This window comes from Canis aureus, chromosome 10, assembly GCF_053574225.1.
Source record: "Canis aureus isolate CA01 chromosome 10, VMU_Caureus_v.1.0, whole genome shotgun sequence".
In the NCBI taxonomy this organism is placed as follows: Eukaryota; Metazoa; Chordata; class Mammalia; order Carnivora; family Canidae; genus Canis; species Canis aureus.
This window is the reverse complement of record NC_135620.1, coordinates 75,818,889-75,837,219: the sequence shown is the minus strand read 5'-3', so window position 1 is coordinate 75,837,219 and position 18,331 is coordinate 75,818,889. Positions and strand designations below refer to the sequence as shown.

The 18,331-nt window shown below is 66.0% G+C and overlaps 1 protein-coding gene and 1 long non-coding RNA gene across 6 annotated transcripts in view; one reads left to right on the top strand and one right to left on the bottom strand.

The window, feature by feature from the left end:
* Window positions 1–7,217: 7,217 nt before the first annotated feature.
* LOC144322758 (uncharacterized) lies at window positions 7,218–15,682 on the bottom strand. 3 transcript variants are annotated; one of them, XR_013388406.1, is made up of 4 exons: window positions 15,144–15,670; window positions 8,483–8,776; window positions 8,098–8,259; window positions 7,218–7,797 (listed from the first exon to the last, which is right to left on the bottom strand). It is a non-coding gene; the product is annotated as an uncharacterized LOC144322758 (long non-coding RNA). The 3 variants fall into 3 exon arrangements; XR_013388405.1 differs by having other exon boundaries at window positions 8,098–8,211; window positions 15,144–15,654; XR_013388404.1 differs by having other exon boundaries at window positions 8,098–8,776; window positions 15,144–15,682.
* The window catches only part of TRAF1 (TNF receptor associated factor 1), a 21,025-nt gene continuing 15,091 nt past the window's right edge, over window positions 12,398–18,331 (top strand). Inside the window, exons 1-4 of one of the 3 annotated variants that reach the window (XM_077913125.1) lie at window positions 12,398–12,487; window positions 14,716–14,768; window positions 15,587–15,929; window positions 17,806–17,890. In XM_077913125.1, coding sequence (XP_077769251.1) covers window positions 15,790–15,929; window positions 17,806–17,890 — 225 coding nt within the window. In that variant the 5' untranslated portion in view covers window positions 12,398–12,487; window positions 14,716–14,768; window positions 15,587–15,789. Of the gene's footprint in view, window positions 12,488–14,460; window positions 14,531–14,715; window positions 14,769–15,276; window positions 15,930–17,805; window positions 17,891–18,331 lie in introns of those variants that run through there. The other 2 variants (XM_077913126.1, XR_013388403.1) reach the window with 2 other exon arrangements.

Genomic DNA, 18,331 nt, shown 5'->3' with positions numbered 1-18,331 from the left:
CCCCCCGCAGCACCTGGCCATGCCCCCGGGACTTGCTCCGGCCAAGGATCGCTGCCCTGGAAGGCAGGCCGCGGGCAGCAACCTGGAGGAGAGGGACCGAGTGGGAACGGGAAGACTGTGTTCTGGCCCCAACCAGGTCCCCGGGGCCCGCCCGATTTGTAAGGACGTTGATTTTTAAGTGACATTTTGGGGTAGCTCTTTGATCTCGCGAGGGAATCTTCACGCAGGGCCCCACTCAACGTGTCAAGCCCCACCCCCACCCCCCCACCCCGAGGTGCAGGGCTGTCATGGGCCCGCTTTAGCTTTACGGACGGGGACGGGAGGCCGAGAAGGGTGCCGTTGCCCGCTTAGTGCGGCCGAGCCCGAGAGCGGCCCGTCCGGCTCCGGGCACACACGCCCGTCTTGCACACGGTTACGTCGCGCCCGTTGCTCGACAGTGGCCTCAGACCCAGGCGGGTGCGGCTGGAGCCTCTCGCCGGATTTACGCAGCTCCGCGGAGACCTCCCCAGGTGACCCACGGAGCAGCCCGGCCGTCAGGGTGACTGACCGAGGACAAGGCCGCGCATGGCCGAGGGGAGCGGCTGAGGCGTGCAGGGCCCTGGCAGCAGCGCCGAGGTCTCCGGCTCCCGGGAGTGCGGATCTGTTCCTGCTCCCGTGGAAGCTCCCTCGGCAGGTGCAGCCCGCGGCCCGGACCCTGCCCGGGGGGAGGGGGGGTCTGTGTCCCAATGGACGCTGCTCGCTGTCCAAGCTTGGGGCAGCCTTCGCGGTGGGTCCCCCGTGGCAGGGCTTCCAAACAGCCGCCAGACCCCGCGGCCGCGTCGCCGCCAATCCAGCAGCTTCCCCCCACCCCGCTCCTCCCCGCGGGCCCATCAGCCCTGGTGCTGGCACCCCTGGGGGCCCCGGGGCCAGGCTGCACCGTGCTGTCCCCCACGGCTGGCGCGGCCCGACGGGGAACATCCCCGGGAATGCGCAGCGGAAGGCCCGCGCCCGAGGCTTGACCTTGCCCCGCAGGGACCGTGGCAGGCCCTGTGTCCCCGCGGCCTGGGAACTGGGGGCTGAACGCTCAAGGCCTCTCTGCTGCGTGAGGAAGATGTGGCCCCGCAGGCCGGGCCGGGGCGCTGGTGGCCTGGTGGCCTCGGGCAGGATGCGGCCTGGCTGCAGGGGAGGGGACTGACCCTCTGAGGTCCCGCGTGGAGGAGCGGCAGCCTCGTGCTGTCGGCCAGGAAGGGGGTGGCTCGTCATCTCGTGGTTCGGGCAACGTTCTTGTCCTATTTTCTGCTCAAACCTGATGCTGAAAGAGTCGTGTTCCTCATCCTGACCCATGTGTCCGGTGCTGGTGCCGTGTCCCCCTGCGGCGCAGCCTCAACGGCAGCCTGGTCACCTCCGGGCCGCCCAGCAGGCTCATGGGCCCGGCGTGTCGCCCACACGGGGCACAGCCGTGCGCCCCACCAGTACTGCAGAGGTCCCCGTGGACCCGCCCCGGGGCAGCCCCGCCAGATGCTCCCCACGTGCAACTCGGCACCGGCCCCATGGGCGTCTCTGCTCCCACACACCTGGCCTGGGGGAGGGACGGGCGACGGAAGTGAGGGACGAGAGCCCTGCGGGTCCCCTCTGCCGCCAGGCCCGCACCCCAACACGGCCTCACCCCCCGACACGGCCGCCTCCCCACAGGCCCCCCACCACAGGATCTGTGTGCACCCCCACGTGGGCCCTGCGGGGACACTGCCCGCCTCCCCCTGCCTCCGCGTCACCTGTACACACCCACGTCCTCTCCAAGGCGCCAACCACAGGACGGGGGGGGGGGTTCCAGGGGGACCGGGGGGTCGCCCGGCCATCTGCACCTGCTCTGCCTCCCGAAGCCTCTGCTCTCACGCCTGTAAGCCAGGAGGTTAGTGGCCCCACTGCCGGGACCCCCGCGACACATGTAGGGAGCGACCTGCCGGGCCACGCAGGAGGCCTTCGGGGGAGCACCTGCGCCTGGGCCGCGGCCCCGCCACGCTGTGCACCCTCGGTGGGGTGGTGGGCGGCTGGGCCCGAGCTTAGGGACCCATTCCACGCCTTCCCTCGCCCGCACCGTCGGGCCCCCTGCGCCCTGGGCTCCGGCGCAGTCACCGTGAGGGCCTGACCAGGGTGGGCGTGGGGTGCAGCGAGGACCTCCGCATGACGTTAGGACGCGGCACAGTTTAAGCACAACTTGAGGAAGTCTCGCTGCAGGCCCCCCACCCCCTCAAAGGACGCAAACGTGCCGATGGACACGAGGCGTCCTCCCGCGGGCCCCACAGTTCGGGAGGTTCAGGCGCCCGGGAGTGCGGCAAGGGCTCGGCCACTTAGGCGTCCCCTGACTCCCGCTCAGGTCCCGATGGGGCTCCCTGGGTCCTGTCATCAGCCCCCTGCCCAGCTCCCCGCCGACGGCACAGGCCAGGAGGGCCCCCGGGGAGCCAGGGCCACCACCTGGCAGCAGCACCTGGCGTGTCCTCCCCTGCGTGCCCTCCACTCCCCAGGGCCTGGGCCCGACGGGTGGCTGCTCCTTCCTTATGTGCCGAGCGTGCAAATGAAAACGGCCCCTGGGGTGGCCGCAGTGTGTGTGTGTGTGTGTGTGAGACACAGGACGCGGTGGACGTGCTACCACGGGGCACCGAGACGGTGAGGACGTAGGACCTGCCGTGGTCGGGGACCTCCCCAATGCTCCTGAGGTCAGCAAGCCTGTGAAGACGGAGCAGCGACATCAGCCAGGTGGGGCTGCAGGGTTAGGAGCCGTGTCCGCTGTCCCCCGCGTCGGGCCCTGCTCAGCGCGGAGCCTGCTTCTCCCGCCCTCCGCCTGCCCCAGTCCCGCTTGTACTCGCTCTCTCTGTATCAAACACATAACATCTTAAAGGAAAAAAAGGACAGACAGACAGACAGACAGAAAGGCAGGTTCTCAGGCCTCACCCTGGCCCTGCTGAGCACAGGCTCTGAGCCGAGCCTAGAAACGCACACTTTAAAGCGCTCTCTGGGGAGAGCCCGGCAGGCTAGGGGTGCCCGGCTGACCCCGCGGGCCCCGCGCCCAGGCCCTGCCCCCTGCCCCCTGCCCCGGGGCCACGGAGCTGGTCCTCAGAGGGCAAGGCCTGGAGCCAGGCGGGGCCCTAGCAGGCCACCCTTCACGGACCGGCAGGGGGGACGGCGGGGGGCAGCCAGACGCGGTGGGGAGGTCGGAGGCCCACGAGGCCACGACGGGGACCGCAGGCTGCCCTCGCAAGGCGCTGGCAGACGTGCCCAGGGCACATCCCGGCACCTGGGAGACCCGTTTGCCCTCCAAGCGCTGCCCAGGTGTTAGGTGTCTCTTGTGTCTTTTCCACCCGTGACTCTGAATGCACTAGCAACCCCGTGGGGCGGCGCTACTGCCACGGTACAGAGGAGTAAAGTGGGGAACAGAGAGGCTGAGCACCCCCGCCCCCCGGGAGCGCTGAGCCTGCAGGTGGTGGAGGCCGGATTCAGGACTCTGGACTGTTCTGCCCCAGGGGTGGTTCCCGCCGTCAGGAAGCCGGCGGCCCCCTGAGGAATGCAGGCTCCGACCCGCAGCGGTGCCCACGCGTCCTCCCGAGTCGTCAGCGCCTGTGGCCGACCTGGACGGGGCACCTGGGGGCGCCGAGCGGCTGTGCGCGCAGCCACGAGGACAGGCCTGCGTTTCTGGAGCTTCTGCAGAGACGCACCTGAAGCTCCGACCCCGTGACCTAGGCGGAGGCGCTCCAGTGCTGAGCAGATCCTGGCCCAAGCCCCCTTGTGTCCCCGGCTGGCACAGCCTCCTGCCTCCCAGCTGGCCTCTGGGACTCGGCCTCACCCCGGGAAGAGCTCCCCGGTCGCCCCAGCTCCCGCGGCCACACCGCGTTGGCGCAGCAGGCGGGCCGACCAGGCCGCTGACCTCGGGACGGGCGCCCGGAGGACGGAGGACGGGGACGCCCGAGCCCCGTGGCAGCAGCTCTAACCCGCCGCTCGGTGTCTCTAACCGCCACGCCCCCTCCCCCAGGCCAGACACTCCCTTGGCCCCTGGGATTCGAAAGTCGCCTGAGAAATGAAACCTGACCTCACAGCTTCGCAAACCACTTGGACAACAGGCGTCAAGACCCAAAGTGGGTGTGTGTCCCCTGTTCCTCCTGTTGGTTATTTAGAACAAATTTCCAGGGGCGCCTGGGGGGCTCAGCGGTTGAGGCTCAGGTTGTGATCCCGGGTCCCGGGTTCGAGTCCCATGTCAGGCTCCCTGCATGGAACCTGCTTCTCCCTCTGCCTGTGTCTCTGCCTCTCTCTGTGTCTCTAATGAATAAATAAATAAAATCTTTATTTTAAAAAATGCATAGAATAAATTTCCAAAAGGGTGGAGGTGGGGGGTGGAGTGGGGTAGGGCTCACAAACAAAGATCTTCTGGGCAGGATTAATTATTCATTTAATAAATATTTATTGAATTCCTCCTGTGTGCCGGACACGGTCCTAGATGGTGTGACCAAGGTAAACAAGGTCCCCTGCTCTCCAGGAACTACATTGCAACTGTGGCAAAAGGCAATAAGTACCTACAGAAATGAGAAAAAATAACCTCTTTACAAAATTCTCTGCAGAGAAATAAAATCAGGGCGTGTGGTGGGGAACAACCGGTGGCTGCTCCTGACCAGGGGGTCGCAGGGTCTCCGAGTGTCGGTCAATAAGATGATCTTAAGCTGGTCTTCACCTCGTGACAAGGAGCAGCTGTAGGAGGGTCGGAGAGGGCATTCCAGAGAAAGGCCGTGGTCCGGGACACAGGGGGGCGGGGGGCAGGGAGGTGGGGGGCAGGGGGCAGGGGTGCGGGGGTCGGATCCCTAGAACACTGTGCTCTGCGTAGGCGAGGGTGTGAGACCAGGCAGGTGAGGGAGGCCGGGAGCCACTGAGCTCTTGCAGCTGGTGTCACCAAGTGATGGTGGCTTGAACTAGCGGGGACACGGGCAGCCCCAGGAGAGCTTTTGGAGGTGGGACAAGGAGTGTGGAGGGAATAGGGGCGGGGAAATCGAGGATGCTTCGGTCCCCGACTTAGGCTACAGGTGCCAGGACACGCGGGGAAGGCAGGAGGAGATACAGATGCGCCAAGTGGGAAGGGAGGGCCTGATGGCTTGAGCTGTGCCCCCCCAGGAGCCTCCCCCCGGCCCCGCAGAATGTGACCTGCTTGGGAAATAGGGTGATCGCAGGTGGAATTGGTCAGGGCAAGGGAAGGCCGCGGCGGGGCGAGGATGGCCCTCACTCCGACAGGGCCGTGTCCTTGTAAGGGGACGGAGATGCCCACACAGACACTCGAGGGAGAGCAGCCCACAGCGATGCTGATGTGTGAGCGACTGGGGGGACACAGGGGGGCACCCACAGGAGGGTGCGGGAAGCGGGACACAGAGCCCAGGGGCGCCAGGCCTGGCCACGCAGATGCGACGAGTGCTGCGGGTCCCGCAAGGGCAGCAGGCAGTGGTGGTCGTCCGCTCTGACCACGGTGGGGACAGTGGCCCGCGGGCTGCCAGACGGGGACGACATCAAAAGCAAGGCCCGGGGTCCTGCGCGCTCTCCCTCCTGGCCAGTTAACGGCCCACGGCCCAGGGAGTGAAGCACCCGGCCCGCCCCGGCCCACCCGCCCGGCCGCCCAGGCTCCGCTCCGCCTCCCTTGCTCCAGGCCCACGAGCCGAGGGGCGCGGGCGCAGGCCACGGGCCGCCCTGGACGCCGCTCCCCGGCAAGGCTTCCCTCAGGCTCCTCCGAGGCGGCATCCCCGCTGCCACCGCCTGACTCAGTCTCCCCACCTGTAGAGCCGCCATGCCCTGGGTGGGGAGGACGGAGCCCGGCAGAGGGCCGGCCGAGCGCAACCTCTTGGCCAAGGCCCGGGCCAGGCTCCCAGCCAAGGAAAATTCTAGTGGAAAAACGAAGACAGGATTCCAGGTTTATGAGTCCCAGACGCTGAAAAACAAAACTGCTGAGTTGTCTCCTGAGTTAGGGAAACAGCTCCGCCGCCCTGACGTTTCCAGGAAACTGTGTGAAGGCTCCGGGCGAGGCCGGCGGGGTGGGGGGGTGCCCGGGGATGGGGTGCCCGGGGCGGGGGGGTGCCCAGGTGTGGGGGGGCACATCCTGCGGGACCTGGTGCTCGGGCGAGGCCGGGCCAGGAACACCCCTCGGACAAAGCAGCAGCGCGGGCCCAGGGAGCCGGGGCTGCGGGGGAGCAGGCACAGGGGCTGGCACGGGCGCCCGGCTTAGGGGGCACCACGCTGGGGCCTCGGCGGGAAGGTCCTCAGAGGGCGCAGGGGCGGCGGCCTTGTCCCAGCCACGGTGGCCATCCCTGCCGTGGTGGCCCTGTCCCCGGCCATGCTGTCCCTGTCCCTGGCTGTGCTGTGCACACGGTGCCCCGCGGGGTGAGCCCAGCCGCCCCATGTCACCTGCCCCGGCCCACAGACACCCACTCAGCGGCTTTGCCTTCTGGCTCGCGGAGCGCTCTCAAAATCAAGAGCTTCCACCTACAAATCCAGATTGCCAGCTTCCCTCCGACCCTTGGACGAGGCGGCCGTGGGCACGCGTGTGCGTGAGTGTGCCCGCCTGGGTCCCTGCTTCCCAGGATGTGTCCTTCCCCGTGGGTCTGTCCTTGGAGGGCCCCGGTGGTGGGGGGCTGGGGGCACACACGCTCTCCGCGGAAGGAGAAGCGGGATGGGGATAGGCCGGTGCCAGGCCCGCCGTCCGCAGCCCTGGTCCCGTCACCGGAGGGGCAGCGGGGACACGGGCCCTGCCCCAGGCTGCGGCTGTGCAGCTGGACGCTGGTCACCAGACCCGCACCCAGGATGGCGGCCGGGCGGCTTTCCTTGTCTGTTTGATTTTGCATTTCAGACGTGCCTCCATCACAGCCCCCGAGGGACTCAGGATGCTCCTCTCAGGAGGTGTTACCTAGGGGCTGCCTTCAGCTCAGGTCATGGTCCCGGGGTCCGGGATCGAGTCCCACGTCGGGCTCCTGCTCAGCGGGGTCCCTGCCTCTCCCTCTCCCTGCTGTTTGTGCGCTCGCTCGTTCTCTCTCTGGCAAATAAGTAAAATCTTTTTAAAAAAGTGTCACTGAATGTGTAGACTGTGGTTCTTTTCAAAAGGAGCCAGGGGGGCGCGTGGCTGGCTCAGTCGGTAGAGCCCTTGGGGCAGGGATCGCGCCTTGCGTGCAGAACCAACTTTTAGAAAGAAGTCAGTGACAAAATAAAAGAGGCAAAGAGGCTCACGGTATAAGCTGAAAATGTATTTGGTGAAATGCCCGGGGGGGGGGGGAGCCCGCAGGAGTGGCAGGTAGGCCTGTCTTCCCACTACCCGCGAGCCCTCCAGAGCGCACGTCGGTCCCGCGTCACAGGAGTCTGCTGGGCCCCCTTTCTGTACCACAGGCCGGTGGGCACAAGGGGCCACACAGAGGAGCACGCCCTGTTCCCAGGCCTGGAGACGCAGCCCAGGAGAAGTGGGCGCAGGGACAAGAAGGGACGGGGTGTCATAGAGACATCGTGGGCCCGGGGCGGAGAGGAAGCCTGCGACTTACGGGGTCAGCTCGGTCCCCGGCCCCCGGGCCCGCATCCTCCCTTTCGTAAAGTGAGAAGGTCAGAAGAGAGAAGCCTTCCGGAGCCCAGGGCCGCAGCAGCCCCGCCGCAGGGCATCCCCCAGGCCAGCGAGCTGCAGCCCTGGCCCCGCTCTCGCTCCCGCCCCTCCGTCTCGCTTCAGGTCTTGGCTTGTGCTGGACACTCAACTGGCTGGAGCTCTGAAGGCGAGTCCTCAGAGGAGGCTTCCACATTGCTCGCTCTTAAAAAAAAAGTCTGGAGTCCAAAAAGAGGAGGCATCAGGTGGAAGCCTCCAGCGTCCGTGACGGGGGTCCTGGTCCGGGGGACGCAGCCCCTAGACGGGCGGGAGAGTTCACCCGCCTCCAGCCCAGGGCTCCAGGGCTCAAGGGCCTGCCCCGGACTGCACCCCCGTCACAGAGGGAAACGGGCCGAGGCGGGAGCCCCCCACCCCCGCCGCTCCCATCCCGAAGCAAAGCGCTCCCCACTCCCGGGGTTTTTCTCTCAGGCTGAGTCCTGAGGACAGAGCAAGATGAAGACCACAGGCAGTGCCCCCACCTGCTGCGGGGACACCAGCTGTTGGCGGTCGCCCCGGGTGCCCCGTCTCCCATCGTGCGTGCGCGGAGAGCAACGGTTCTGCAGCGGAGCAAGGCCTCGAGACCCGGGGTCCACCTGGCGGGGAGAGCACCGAGGAAGGGACTTCTCGGGGTAACAGCGGTCCTTCCGGGCGGGGGACAGAGGTGACAGAAAGGGCGAAGAGAAGGGTAGGGCGACGAGCTCGCCCTCCTGGGCCCCAACCGCATCACCATTCCCGAGTGTCATCGGCGCCTTTACCATTAACTGGAATCCCCGTTGTGGTCGCAAAGCGGCCAGTCCCAAGATGATGGGGAAAGCCCAGGGACATCTCTGAGGCCGACGATTCTAGAGCCACTCGGTTCCTTACCTTAAAATCTGAGAAATTGTGGAGACGGTGAAGATTAGCAGACGTAGAAACGCCCTTCCACGAGCAACCCGACTTCTCTCCTAGTTTTGTTAGGACGCATCTGGCTCTTCAACCCTAAGAAAGGCGACGGCAGGGACGCTTCCCTTAGGTACAGGTGTTCAGGGATCGTGTCCTGCGGGCTGGTCGCCTGAACCGGGCCGACGCCCGTGCCTGTGCCAAGCCAGGGAAACAACGACGAGCGGGCGCCGCCAACTCTGCTCCATTGGCTTTAAGTCATCTAATTTCCTATATTCCCTAGAAGGCAAGTGGGGCAGAAAGAAAAAACCTTGTAAACAGGCCAGTCATTACAAGTGTATTAGGACCAGAGGTGGGGGCGCCCGGGGGGGGGGCTCAGGGCATGACCCCGGGGTCCCGGGGTGGAGTCCGCGCCCTCCCTGCCCAGCGGGACCTGCTTCTTCCTCTCCCTCCGCTGCTCCCCCTGCCTGTGCGCTCGCTCGCTCTCTCTCTCTCTAATAAATAAATACAATCTTTAAAAATGATTTTTTTAAAGGAACCAAAATAGAGGTTAACAGAAGGAAACATGGGACATTTTAAATCATGACAGCCAAGTAGGGCAAAGAGAGCGTGCGGCGCAGGCTGCCGTTCTCACGAGACTATTTGGCGCCAAGGCTCACCTTGTGGCCGCGGTCACCTGTGTGCAGGTACCCGGAGACGCCCCGAATGCGGACAGAAGAGGCCAGTGTGACGGACTCTCCTGGATGACGGCCGGCGGCCCCCGTCTCACCGGACCTCCTGGCCCGGGACCGGCAGCCATCAGAGGAGACCGAGGTGAAGCTCCCAGGGAAGCTGCTCGCTAACTGGCTTGCTTTGTTCCGTTTTGAAGATGTATTTATTTATTTATTTATTTATTTATTTATTTATTTATTTATTTACTTATTTATTTGAGAGAGAATATGAACGGGAGGAGAAGGGGGCGGGAGAGAGCATCCTCCAGCCGACTTCCCACCGAGCGCGGAGCCGACCCGGGGCTCCCTCCTCACAGCGAGATCAAGGCCCGAGCAGACATCAAGAGCCTGACGCCCAACCGCGGAGCCCCCAGGGCCCCCCAGCTGTTTCCACCAACACAAGCTGCGACACACGAAGCACGCTGCCGGCAATGAAAAGAAGGAACGCAGGGGCCAAGCTGGGAGCACGCGGTATTTATAAGGCCCACGTTCTGGGCCCCACACTTCAAGGGCAGGACTGTGCTCGGGGGCGCCCCGGGGCCCCAGGAGGCCGTGATGGGCCCGGGCCTGTCGGCCTCAGGCCCCAGCCGCGACCCGGCAATGGCCTGCGGCCTAACACGTGCAAACACACGCGGGGTCAGTGGAGACGCCCCGGCAGCGTGGCCGCCCCAGCCGTCCGCCCGCTGCCCCAGGACAGACCTCTCCTTCCCCACGTGCACCCAGTGGCTAACTCCGCCCGCTCAGGACGACAGCCACCTGGCTCTTGTGGAAGAAACGTGGCGCGCTGAGGGGCAGGGGAGCGGGCTCCGCCGCCAGGTGGCCCCCCCCTCAGCCACCTGTACCCCGGCCACATCTGGAAACTGGAAGTGATGCTGCGCAAAGGATGCAGGCGTCCGCTCCGCTCCATTCCATTTCCACGGGGGCCACCTAGACGCTTCCGCAGGCTGCAGTGGGATCCCGCCTCCGCCCCGAGGGCTAGTGACCCAGCCCGCAATGACCCCTCCGCCCGGCCCACCGCAGCCTGAGCCGCAGCACCCACGAAGGCGCAGCCCTACAGTGAACACAAAGTCTGAAAACCCTCACGCGCGCGTCCTGTGATCTGTACGGTCATTCTCCTCTACCCCAAAAATCAATCAAGTGTTGTTTTATGGACTATTGAGCACTCATTCATTCATCTTCCATCTCCTCCTTCCCCCAAACAACTGGCTTAGAGCCGAGGAAAAACAAACAGAAGTCGGACTCCTAGTCCAGTGCTCACTCCAATATGTAAGGACATCCTCCAGCATTTCACTGCAGGTTTTCAGATGGGGGCGGTGAGAAGGAAGACACCTCCCTTCCTCCTGGCACCACGTTGTCGGGGCTTTGTCAGTTTTCACCACTTTTCTGTTCTCCATCTTAGAAGGGATGAATACTCTCTGCTCTACGGGCCCCTGGGGGCTCAGGTCATGATCTGAGGGTCCTGGGGTCCAGCCCCACATCATCGTGTTGGGCTTCCTGCTCAGTGGGGAGCCTGCTTCTCCCTCTCCCTCTCCCTCTGTGCTCCCCCTGCTTGTGCTCGCTCTCTCTTGCTCGCTCTCTCTCTCAAATGAATAGAATCTTTAAAAAAAAAAAAAATCTCAGCTCTAGGAACAGGCCAGGCCAGGAGGGGTCAGCTTAGGGGCCTGTCGCCTGTGCTCTACCTGCATAGCACCCAGAGTCCCTCCGGTCACTCAGTACCCAGCACCTTTCAGGAGCCACGAGCTCAAAGGCCGCGAGACGAGGCGGGCACTTCAATGCCAAGAGCCTGGCGGCCGGAGGATAGAGGACGGAGCCTCGGTCCTCTGTGGGCCCAGCAGACGGGATGTGCAAGGCGCTGCTGGGACCCTCCCTACTTCCCTGTTCCTGAGTCACAGCCTCCTGCTCAGACCACCAGATCGGAGGGCTGAGCCAGATGAACTACATTTCTTTTTAAACTTATTTTTGGAAAAAAAAAAAAATTTCTCTGCTGGGTAGAGATGAGTCTCCCTCCAAAAGGTCTCGATTCCGTTCTGAGTCAGGTTCAGCCTCACGGGCTGGGCTTTCCATTTCTTCAGCCTCGCTGGTCCCTGAGCCCTCAAAGGTCCTCTGGTGATGCCCCCTCGATTTCGAGAGCCCCCCAAAACAAGCCAAATGACCACAGATAAGTTTTTGGTACTTTCCAAAATTAAACTATTTCCCTTGGTAAATTTCCACCAAATGAGCTCACGAATTTGAAAACAGGAAGTGACACATGAAGAGAGTGAGGTGGGGTGGCGCTCACTTGCACTGCCCGTCTCCGGAGGGCAGGGTGCTTGGGACCAGAGAATGGCTCCACAGGCCCCAAATCCTCCGTGGGTACCGCCAAGAATCCGTGAATTTTTAAACCAGAGACTCCAAATCCGATGCTTTTCTCTTAGATTGAAAGACCCAGCAGAGCCCACGGCGGGTCACCTTCCCACCTGGTGCCAGCGTGGGAGCCCGGGAGCCCCTCTTGCCCGTAGGCAGGGGTGGCCCCCAGGTAGGCCCGGCTCTGCCCCGGGGCAGGAGGCTGCCCACCTCTCAGGTTAAGAAGCCAAAGCCGAAGAAAAAGAGCCCAGGCCCCAAGTGCAGCAGAGAGAGAGAGAGAGACAAAGAGACAGAGAGAGACAGAGGAGAGGGAGAGAGGGAGGGAGGGAGGGAGGGAGAGGATGCAAGGGATGCCCCCTGGGAAGCAGAACGAGGAACCCGCAGGAGCCTCACCCCGCCCCACCCCTCCCCAGCTCCCCCTCCCCTCCCCTGCCCGCTGCAGATCCGCAGACATAAAGGCCTTTGGCAGGTTTTAAACAAAAATTCTCCGGCAACGCTAAGCTCCACAGCCGCTTTGGCGGGTGTAGACAGGGTCCCGGGAATCCGGTCCTGAGGCCTCCGATGAGCTCCGAGCCCGCCCCGCGCCCCCGGGAGGAGAGGGCCGCCCCCACCAGGAAGCCCTCGGGAGCCGCGCGCCCATCGCACGCGGGCTGCGGGGTCGGGGTCGGGGTCGGGGTCGGGGTCGGCGAGCCCCGCCTTGGCGCCACGCGCGACACCGCCCGCGGCCTCAGTTTCCCCGGCGGGAAGCGCTCGCCCCGCCCCCGCCCCGCCTCCCGCTTCCGCCTCCCGGGCCCCGTCCCCGCCCCACGCCCCACCGGAAGCTCCCGGGCCGCGGGGAGGCGAGGCTGGAGGCCCTGCACCCGCGCCCGGCACCCGCGCCCCCCGCCCCGCCCCGCCGGACGCCAGCCCCGCTCGCCGGGGCCTCGCCAGGTGCCAGGTGCGCAGCCCGCCCCCACCCCAGCCCTTGCCGCGGGAGGCGGCACCCGGGGGCCCCGGCCCCACCCTCCACCCGCCACGGAGAGGGACGCACCTGCCCCCCTGCTGCCCCCGCTGCACCTGCCGCCCCTGCTGGACCAGCTGCACCTGCTGGACCTGCCGCCCCTGCTCCCCCTGTCACACCTGCCGCACCTGCTGCTCCTGCTGCCCTTATGCCCCTGCCCCCCCTGCTGCACCTGCTCCTCTCCTGCACCTGCCCCCCCCGCCGCACCTGCTGACCCTGCTGCACCTGCCGCCCCTGCTGCACCTGCCGCTCCTCCTGCACCTGCTGCACCTGCTGACCCTCTTGCACCTGCTGACCCTGCTGCCCCTCCTGCACCTGCCGACCCTGCTGCACCTGCTGCCAATGCTGCCTCTGTCGCCTCTGTCCCCCCTGCTGCCCCTCCTGCACCTGCTGCCTCCGCTGCACCTGCTGCCCCTCCTGCACCTGCCGCCCCTGCTGCCTCTGTCGCCTCTGTCCCCCCTGCTGCCCCTCCTGCACCTGCTGCCTCCGCTGCACCTGCTGCCCCTCCTGCACCTGCTGCCACTGCTGCCCCTGCCAGCCCTTTTGCCCCTCCTGCACCTGCTGACCCTGCTGCCCCCGCTGCACCTGCCGCCCCTGCTGCACCTGCCGCCCCTCCTGCACCTGCTGCCCCTGCTGCCCCTCCTGCACCTGCTGTCCCTACTGCCCCTGCCACACCTGCCTCACCTGCTGCCCCTGCCACCCCTGCTGCCCCTGCCGCCCCTGCCCCCCCTGCCACACCTGCTGCATTTGCCACCCCTGCTGCATCTGCCTCACCTGCTGCACCTGCTGCCCCTACTGCACCTGCTGACCCTGCTGCCACAGCGCCGGGGGTAGGGGGATGCACCACACAGACAGGGCTCGGGGTGCCCAGATAGGCCATCAAACAGGGGGGAGGGGACAGGCGGTGCTCACGCCGGGATGCGTAGGGTCACCAAGCTGGGCCCCCAACCCCATTCCATGGGCAGACCACCGAGACTCCCCCCAGGTGCACCGCAAAGGTCACGTGGATGGATGGGACCAGTGGGGTCCTCACGGAACACTCCAACCTTGGGGATCCGCGCAGTGGCAGTACCAGGGGAGGCTCAGAGCAGAAGAGAAGGGGGTCGGGAGGAAGAGGAGCCAGAGGTGGGGGCGGGGCACACGCAGGGCTGCAGAAGCCAAGGAAGGCAGGGAGTTTGAAGCTGAGGCCAGAATGGTGTCAGGTGCTGGGGTGGGGGGCCCGGGCACTGGTGATGCCAACATCGAGGTCCCTGAGGAGATGGTTCCAGAGGTTCAAGTGAGGAGCTCTCTGTGTAGACAGCTCTTTCTACAAGTCCCCTTAAAGCGTGGAGACAGTGTAGATGCCGGAGAGGACTTTGAGGTGAGGGCCCAGGGCGTTTTAACACAGAATGTGGTGGGAGCCCAGGCCCTGGGCAGGAGCCCCGTGCTGCCTGCGAGACCTTGGGCAAGTCCCTTAACCGGTGTGCCTCAGCCCTTGATCTGTAAAGCGGGGGTGATGGTGACACTCCCTGCCTCATGGGGGTCACACGAAGACTAGGAGAGGGGTTAAGAGTACGTGACCCGGTGCTGGAATGCCACCTGCCATTTCTCACTCTCATTATTGGGACAGCTGGGCGTCTCTCCATGCCGACAGGGAGGACCTGGTAGGGGGACGCCAGGCCCAGGGGGACCAGGGCCCATGAAGCAAGGGCCCCAGGGCTCAGACGGAGAGATGGGTGCGCACCTGTGCCAGACGGAGGGAGAGGGAACTGGTGGGGGTGCAGGGACACGCAGCTTGGGGCTGGGGCTGAGGGGATGCCCCTCTGGGAGCTCTCTCCAGGAGGCCCCAAGGTCGTTTGCTGCGGTGGCCCGCCAGGGTGGTGCCCCGATGCGCAGCTGCAGGGGGAGGCGCCGTGTCCTCTTCGCCACACTGGGAAGGGGGGACAGTCGAATTCTTCTAGGGTCAGAGGACGGCTGAGCTGCCCCGACCCCGTGAGGCAGGTAGGGACGATGGCCATGGGGACCTCCCATCCTGGTCCTGAGGAGCGGGGCCGCAAACCCTGGCATGCGATGCCTCGGCCTCCCAGCACCCCGGGGCGGCACCCACACAGCAGGCCACCCGCATTCCCTGGGTCCCCATGACTGTCAGGCCAAGTGACACATTCCTATCCTGCCTCACTTTGCAGGTGCAAGGACGAGGTCCAGAGGAGTTAAAGAGCAGGCCCAGGACCCCCAGCCGGTAAGCGGAGGATGGGGACCTGCGCGGGTGGGTCCAGCCTCAAAGGCCAGGCCTCGAAACTACGGGGACGTTTGTGGAATCCAGCGGGATCGGGAGGCGCAGGGGGATCTCCCGCCCGCGGGGTGCTGGCAGGGAGGCTCCGCAAGCCCACGGTGGCCTTGGCCTCCACCGTGCGCCCCGAGAACCAGCCCGGCTTCCTTGCACCTGTGGCTCAGGCCGCCCGGCCCGGCCTCTGGGTGCTCGTCGCTCTGGGCCCCACGCCCCGGCCCTGCCGTCAGCCCCCGCCAGGCTGCCCAGAGGAGAAGGACGTCGCCCACGCGCGGGGGACCCACCGGCAGCCATCCCCGTGGCCCCGTCCCCCTGGCTCGTGTTTACCTAGAGCTTTGTTCTTGGAGCCGGACATGCAGGGACGTGCCCCAAGTATGCGGCCCCCTGTGACTTCCTGAGGGGAAGTGGGGAGGGCACTGGGCACGTCCTGCTCCCAGAGGAGGGGAGGCCGGTGTCGTCACTGGGAGGGCCGGGGAGGGCCGGGAGGGCTGGGGATTCTTACAGCCGGCGGAGCCCGTGGGCGAAACGGCTTTCACCTGAGACGCGCTCTGGGCCCTGCCTGCGAGCCCTGGGGATTTCCGCGCGGGGAGCTCCCCCACAGTTCTCCTGGGGTCCCCGGGCTCAGATCGCTCACAGCTGTGTCCCCAGGGAGGAGGGGGGCCCCCCCGGCAGCCAAGGTGCTCGGCCGGGAACTCGGACTGCAGTTCCTGAAAATCCGAGGCTCAGTTCTTTTTCTCTCGCTCTTGTTTTCCTTTTCTCTCACTTGAAAGCACGACGGGCCTCCCAAAGCGCCTGCCACCATCCAGGGGATTTCTTGCACCGCAGCGGGTAATTCCTGCCCCGTCCCCGCGGTGACTCAGCCGTGACGTGGAGCCACAGGCGGCGAGAGGACCGGGCGCCAGACCCCGCGCCGCACACAGGCGCCTCGCGGCTCGGCCCACGCTGCCCGGGCTGCTGTCCCCGCGGCCCCAGGATGGCCTCCGGCTCGGCCAGCAGCCCCCGCCCGGCGCCCGACGAGAACGAGTTTCCCTTTGGGTGCCCCCCCGACGCCTGCCAGGAGCCGGCAGAGCCCAGGGCCGTCCGCTGTGCCGCCTGTCTCCCCGAGAACGTGAGGTGAGGGGCCGGGGAGCAAGGGGCGGGGGCCGGGGCCCAGGGCAGGGCCCCCGAGGGCGCCGGGGGCAGGCGGCCTCACCTGTCGGCGCCTGCGGCCGTGGCCCTACAGGACGGCGGGCACGGCAGCCGTGGAGGGTGTTGGGCCCCAGCAGCCGGGGGCCGGGCGCCGAGGGCCTCTGCGCCCCGTGGGGCCGTCTACTGACCTGTGGCCCGGGGCACAGCGCCCGACGTCTTAGGGCCTCGGCGTCTTCGGCTGTGAGCCGCCTCCGCCGCCCTCGTGCCCCCGACGACAGCTGCGGGCAAGTTCCTCTGACGGGTGCGGCCCCCTGGTCAACGCGCGGCTCCTTCCACGCGCCCGCCCGCTGCTGTCTGCCGCGACTCCCCTCAGGGGGCTCCGGCCGCCTGCGCCGACAGGGGTCCACACCCCTCCATTGCTCTACAACGTGTCAGGTTGCGTGCGTCTGTACGCAAACACCTGTTTATACGGAACATACACCCTACGTCCGTCTAAGATGCAGTGTGCGCCGCGCGTGTCGTATGGAACATGTAAAAGCACGTGTGTACGCGTGTTTACGACATATGACTCAGGGAGGTGACGGTAATACGAGCATCAGTCTGGAGCAACTATCAGGCACCTACTGTGTGCTAAGCACTGTCCCCTTGGATCTTCGGAGGAGCCTGGAGGGGTGGCCCTGTACTGCCGTGGCCCTAGATGGACGACGCAGCCTGGGGAGAGGCTGGGTCAGCCTGCCCCGGGTCACGTTTCTGCCACCTGTGCTGCTAAAGCCCCGTGCCCCCACCGTGACCTTCATTTGGGGCTTTACGGAGGAAGACGGTGGGAAAACGGAATCAGGAAGGCTCCAGAAGGTCGAGTGCTGTGATGGGGGAGGCTGTGCAGACGGGGGAGGATGTGGCTGTGGGAAAGCCAGGTGGGGAGGCCGGGAGCAAAGGCCGACTGCATGTTGCTCGGGGTTCACCGCAGGCTCCCGCAGCGGCTCTCTTGGCCTCCCCCCATTCCTCCAAAACGGGGCGGGCGGGGACAGATGCCGACTGGGGTGTCGGGGGTCCAGGCCCAAGGCCCGAAGAGCTAGGCTCCTGACTCTGTCTGCACCAGGCCCACCCAACGTCCCCGGGGCCTTCTTTCCTCCCATCTAAGATGGGCCTGACTGGTGGTTCCCACCGACAGGTGCTCCCTCTGATGGGTGCTCCCTGTGACAGATGCTCCCTGTGACGAGTGCTCCTTGTGACGGGTGCTCCCTCTTGTGGGTGCTCCCTGTAACAGGTGCTCCCTCTGACGGGTGCTCCCTGTGGCGAGTGCTCCCCCGACAGGTGCTCCCGCCGACAGGTGGCCGTCCCGTAGGTCGGCATCACTCGGGAGCGTTCTGACAGCATGTGGGTCCCAGCGTCGCCCGCTCAGAGTCTGACCCGCGCTCCTGGTGAAGAGCCTTGGGTCACTTGCTCTCGGAGGCTCCTTCTTGTTCTAATGGCCTGTGGTCACCTGTAGTCGCTGGAGATGCGAGACCCCAGGCCAAGCGGAGTGGCCGAGAGGGCACATGCAGCCACGTGTCCACAGTCCCTTACCCGAGGCCCTGGGTCACATGTATTTGAGAATTCAGAGTTCTTTGGGTTTTCAGAAAGCGGGTCAGCGGGGTAGGACGTCCTCGGCCTGGCGGGCGTCGGGCTGCGCCTGTGATCAAGCGCGCTCTGGTGTCTGAACCCGACAGCCTTGCGGGGGGGGGGGAGTCGGGGATGACACCCCGCCGCCCCAGGTCAGGCGGCTGCCGGCCAGACCGCGGGGTGCCGGCGCGGGGCGGTGAGCCTGTGGCCCGCTGGCAGCCCATGAACGTGTCGGCGGTGTGTGTTCCCGTGTCCCCAGGAGCGGTGAGGACCGGATCTGCCCGAAGTGCCAGGGGGATGACCCGCAGTCTGGAAGCCCGGGCAGCCCGCTGTCGCAGGAGAAGGTACGTGGCCGGGAAGGGCGCTGGCGCTGGGCAGGGCGCTGGGCGTGCGGAGGTGAGCACCCCGAAGCCCCCGCAGGCTCCCGCCTCTAGTCTAGGGTGGGGCGGGGCGGGCCCCTAGGCGCCAAGGTGACCCACGGGGAGGACACGGTGCACCCCGCCTGCGGGCCAGGCGAAGAATGAATGGCTTTTATATTCTAACTGGTTTTAACAACTCAAAAGAGTGGCATTTGGTGACATGAAGACCTTATGCGGTTCAGACTTCTGGTCCTCAGCGCCGAGCCGGTTGTTTCCGTGTTGGGCTCAGCTGCTTGCGCTGCCCTGGCACGGGTGGGTGGGTGACGGGTGCCACCTGGGGACCTAGACGGCCGTCCTGCCCCCGCCCGCCCCCGACGGGGAGGCCGAGGTCCGCCCCCCAGGCTCGGCCGGGCTGTGCCTGTAGGA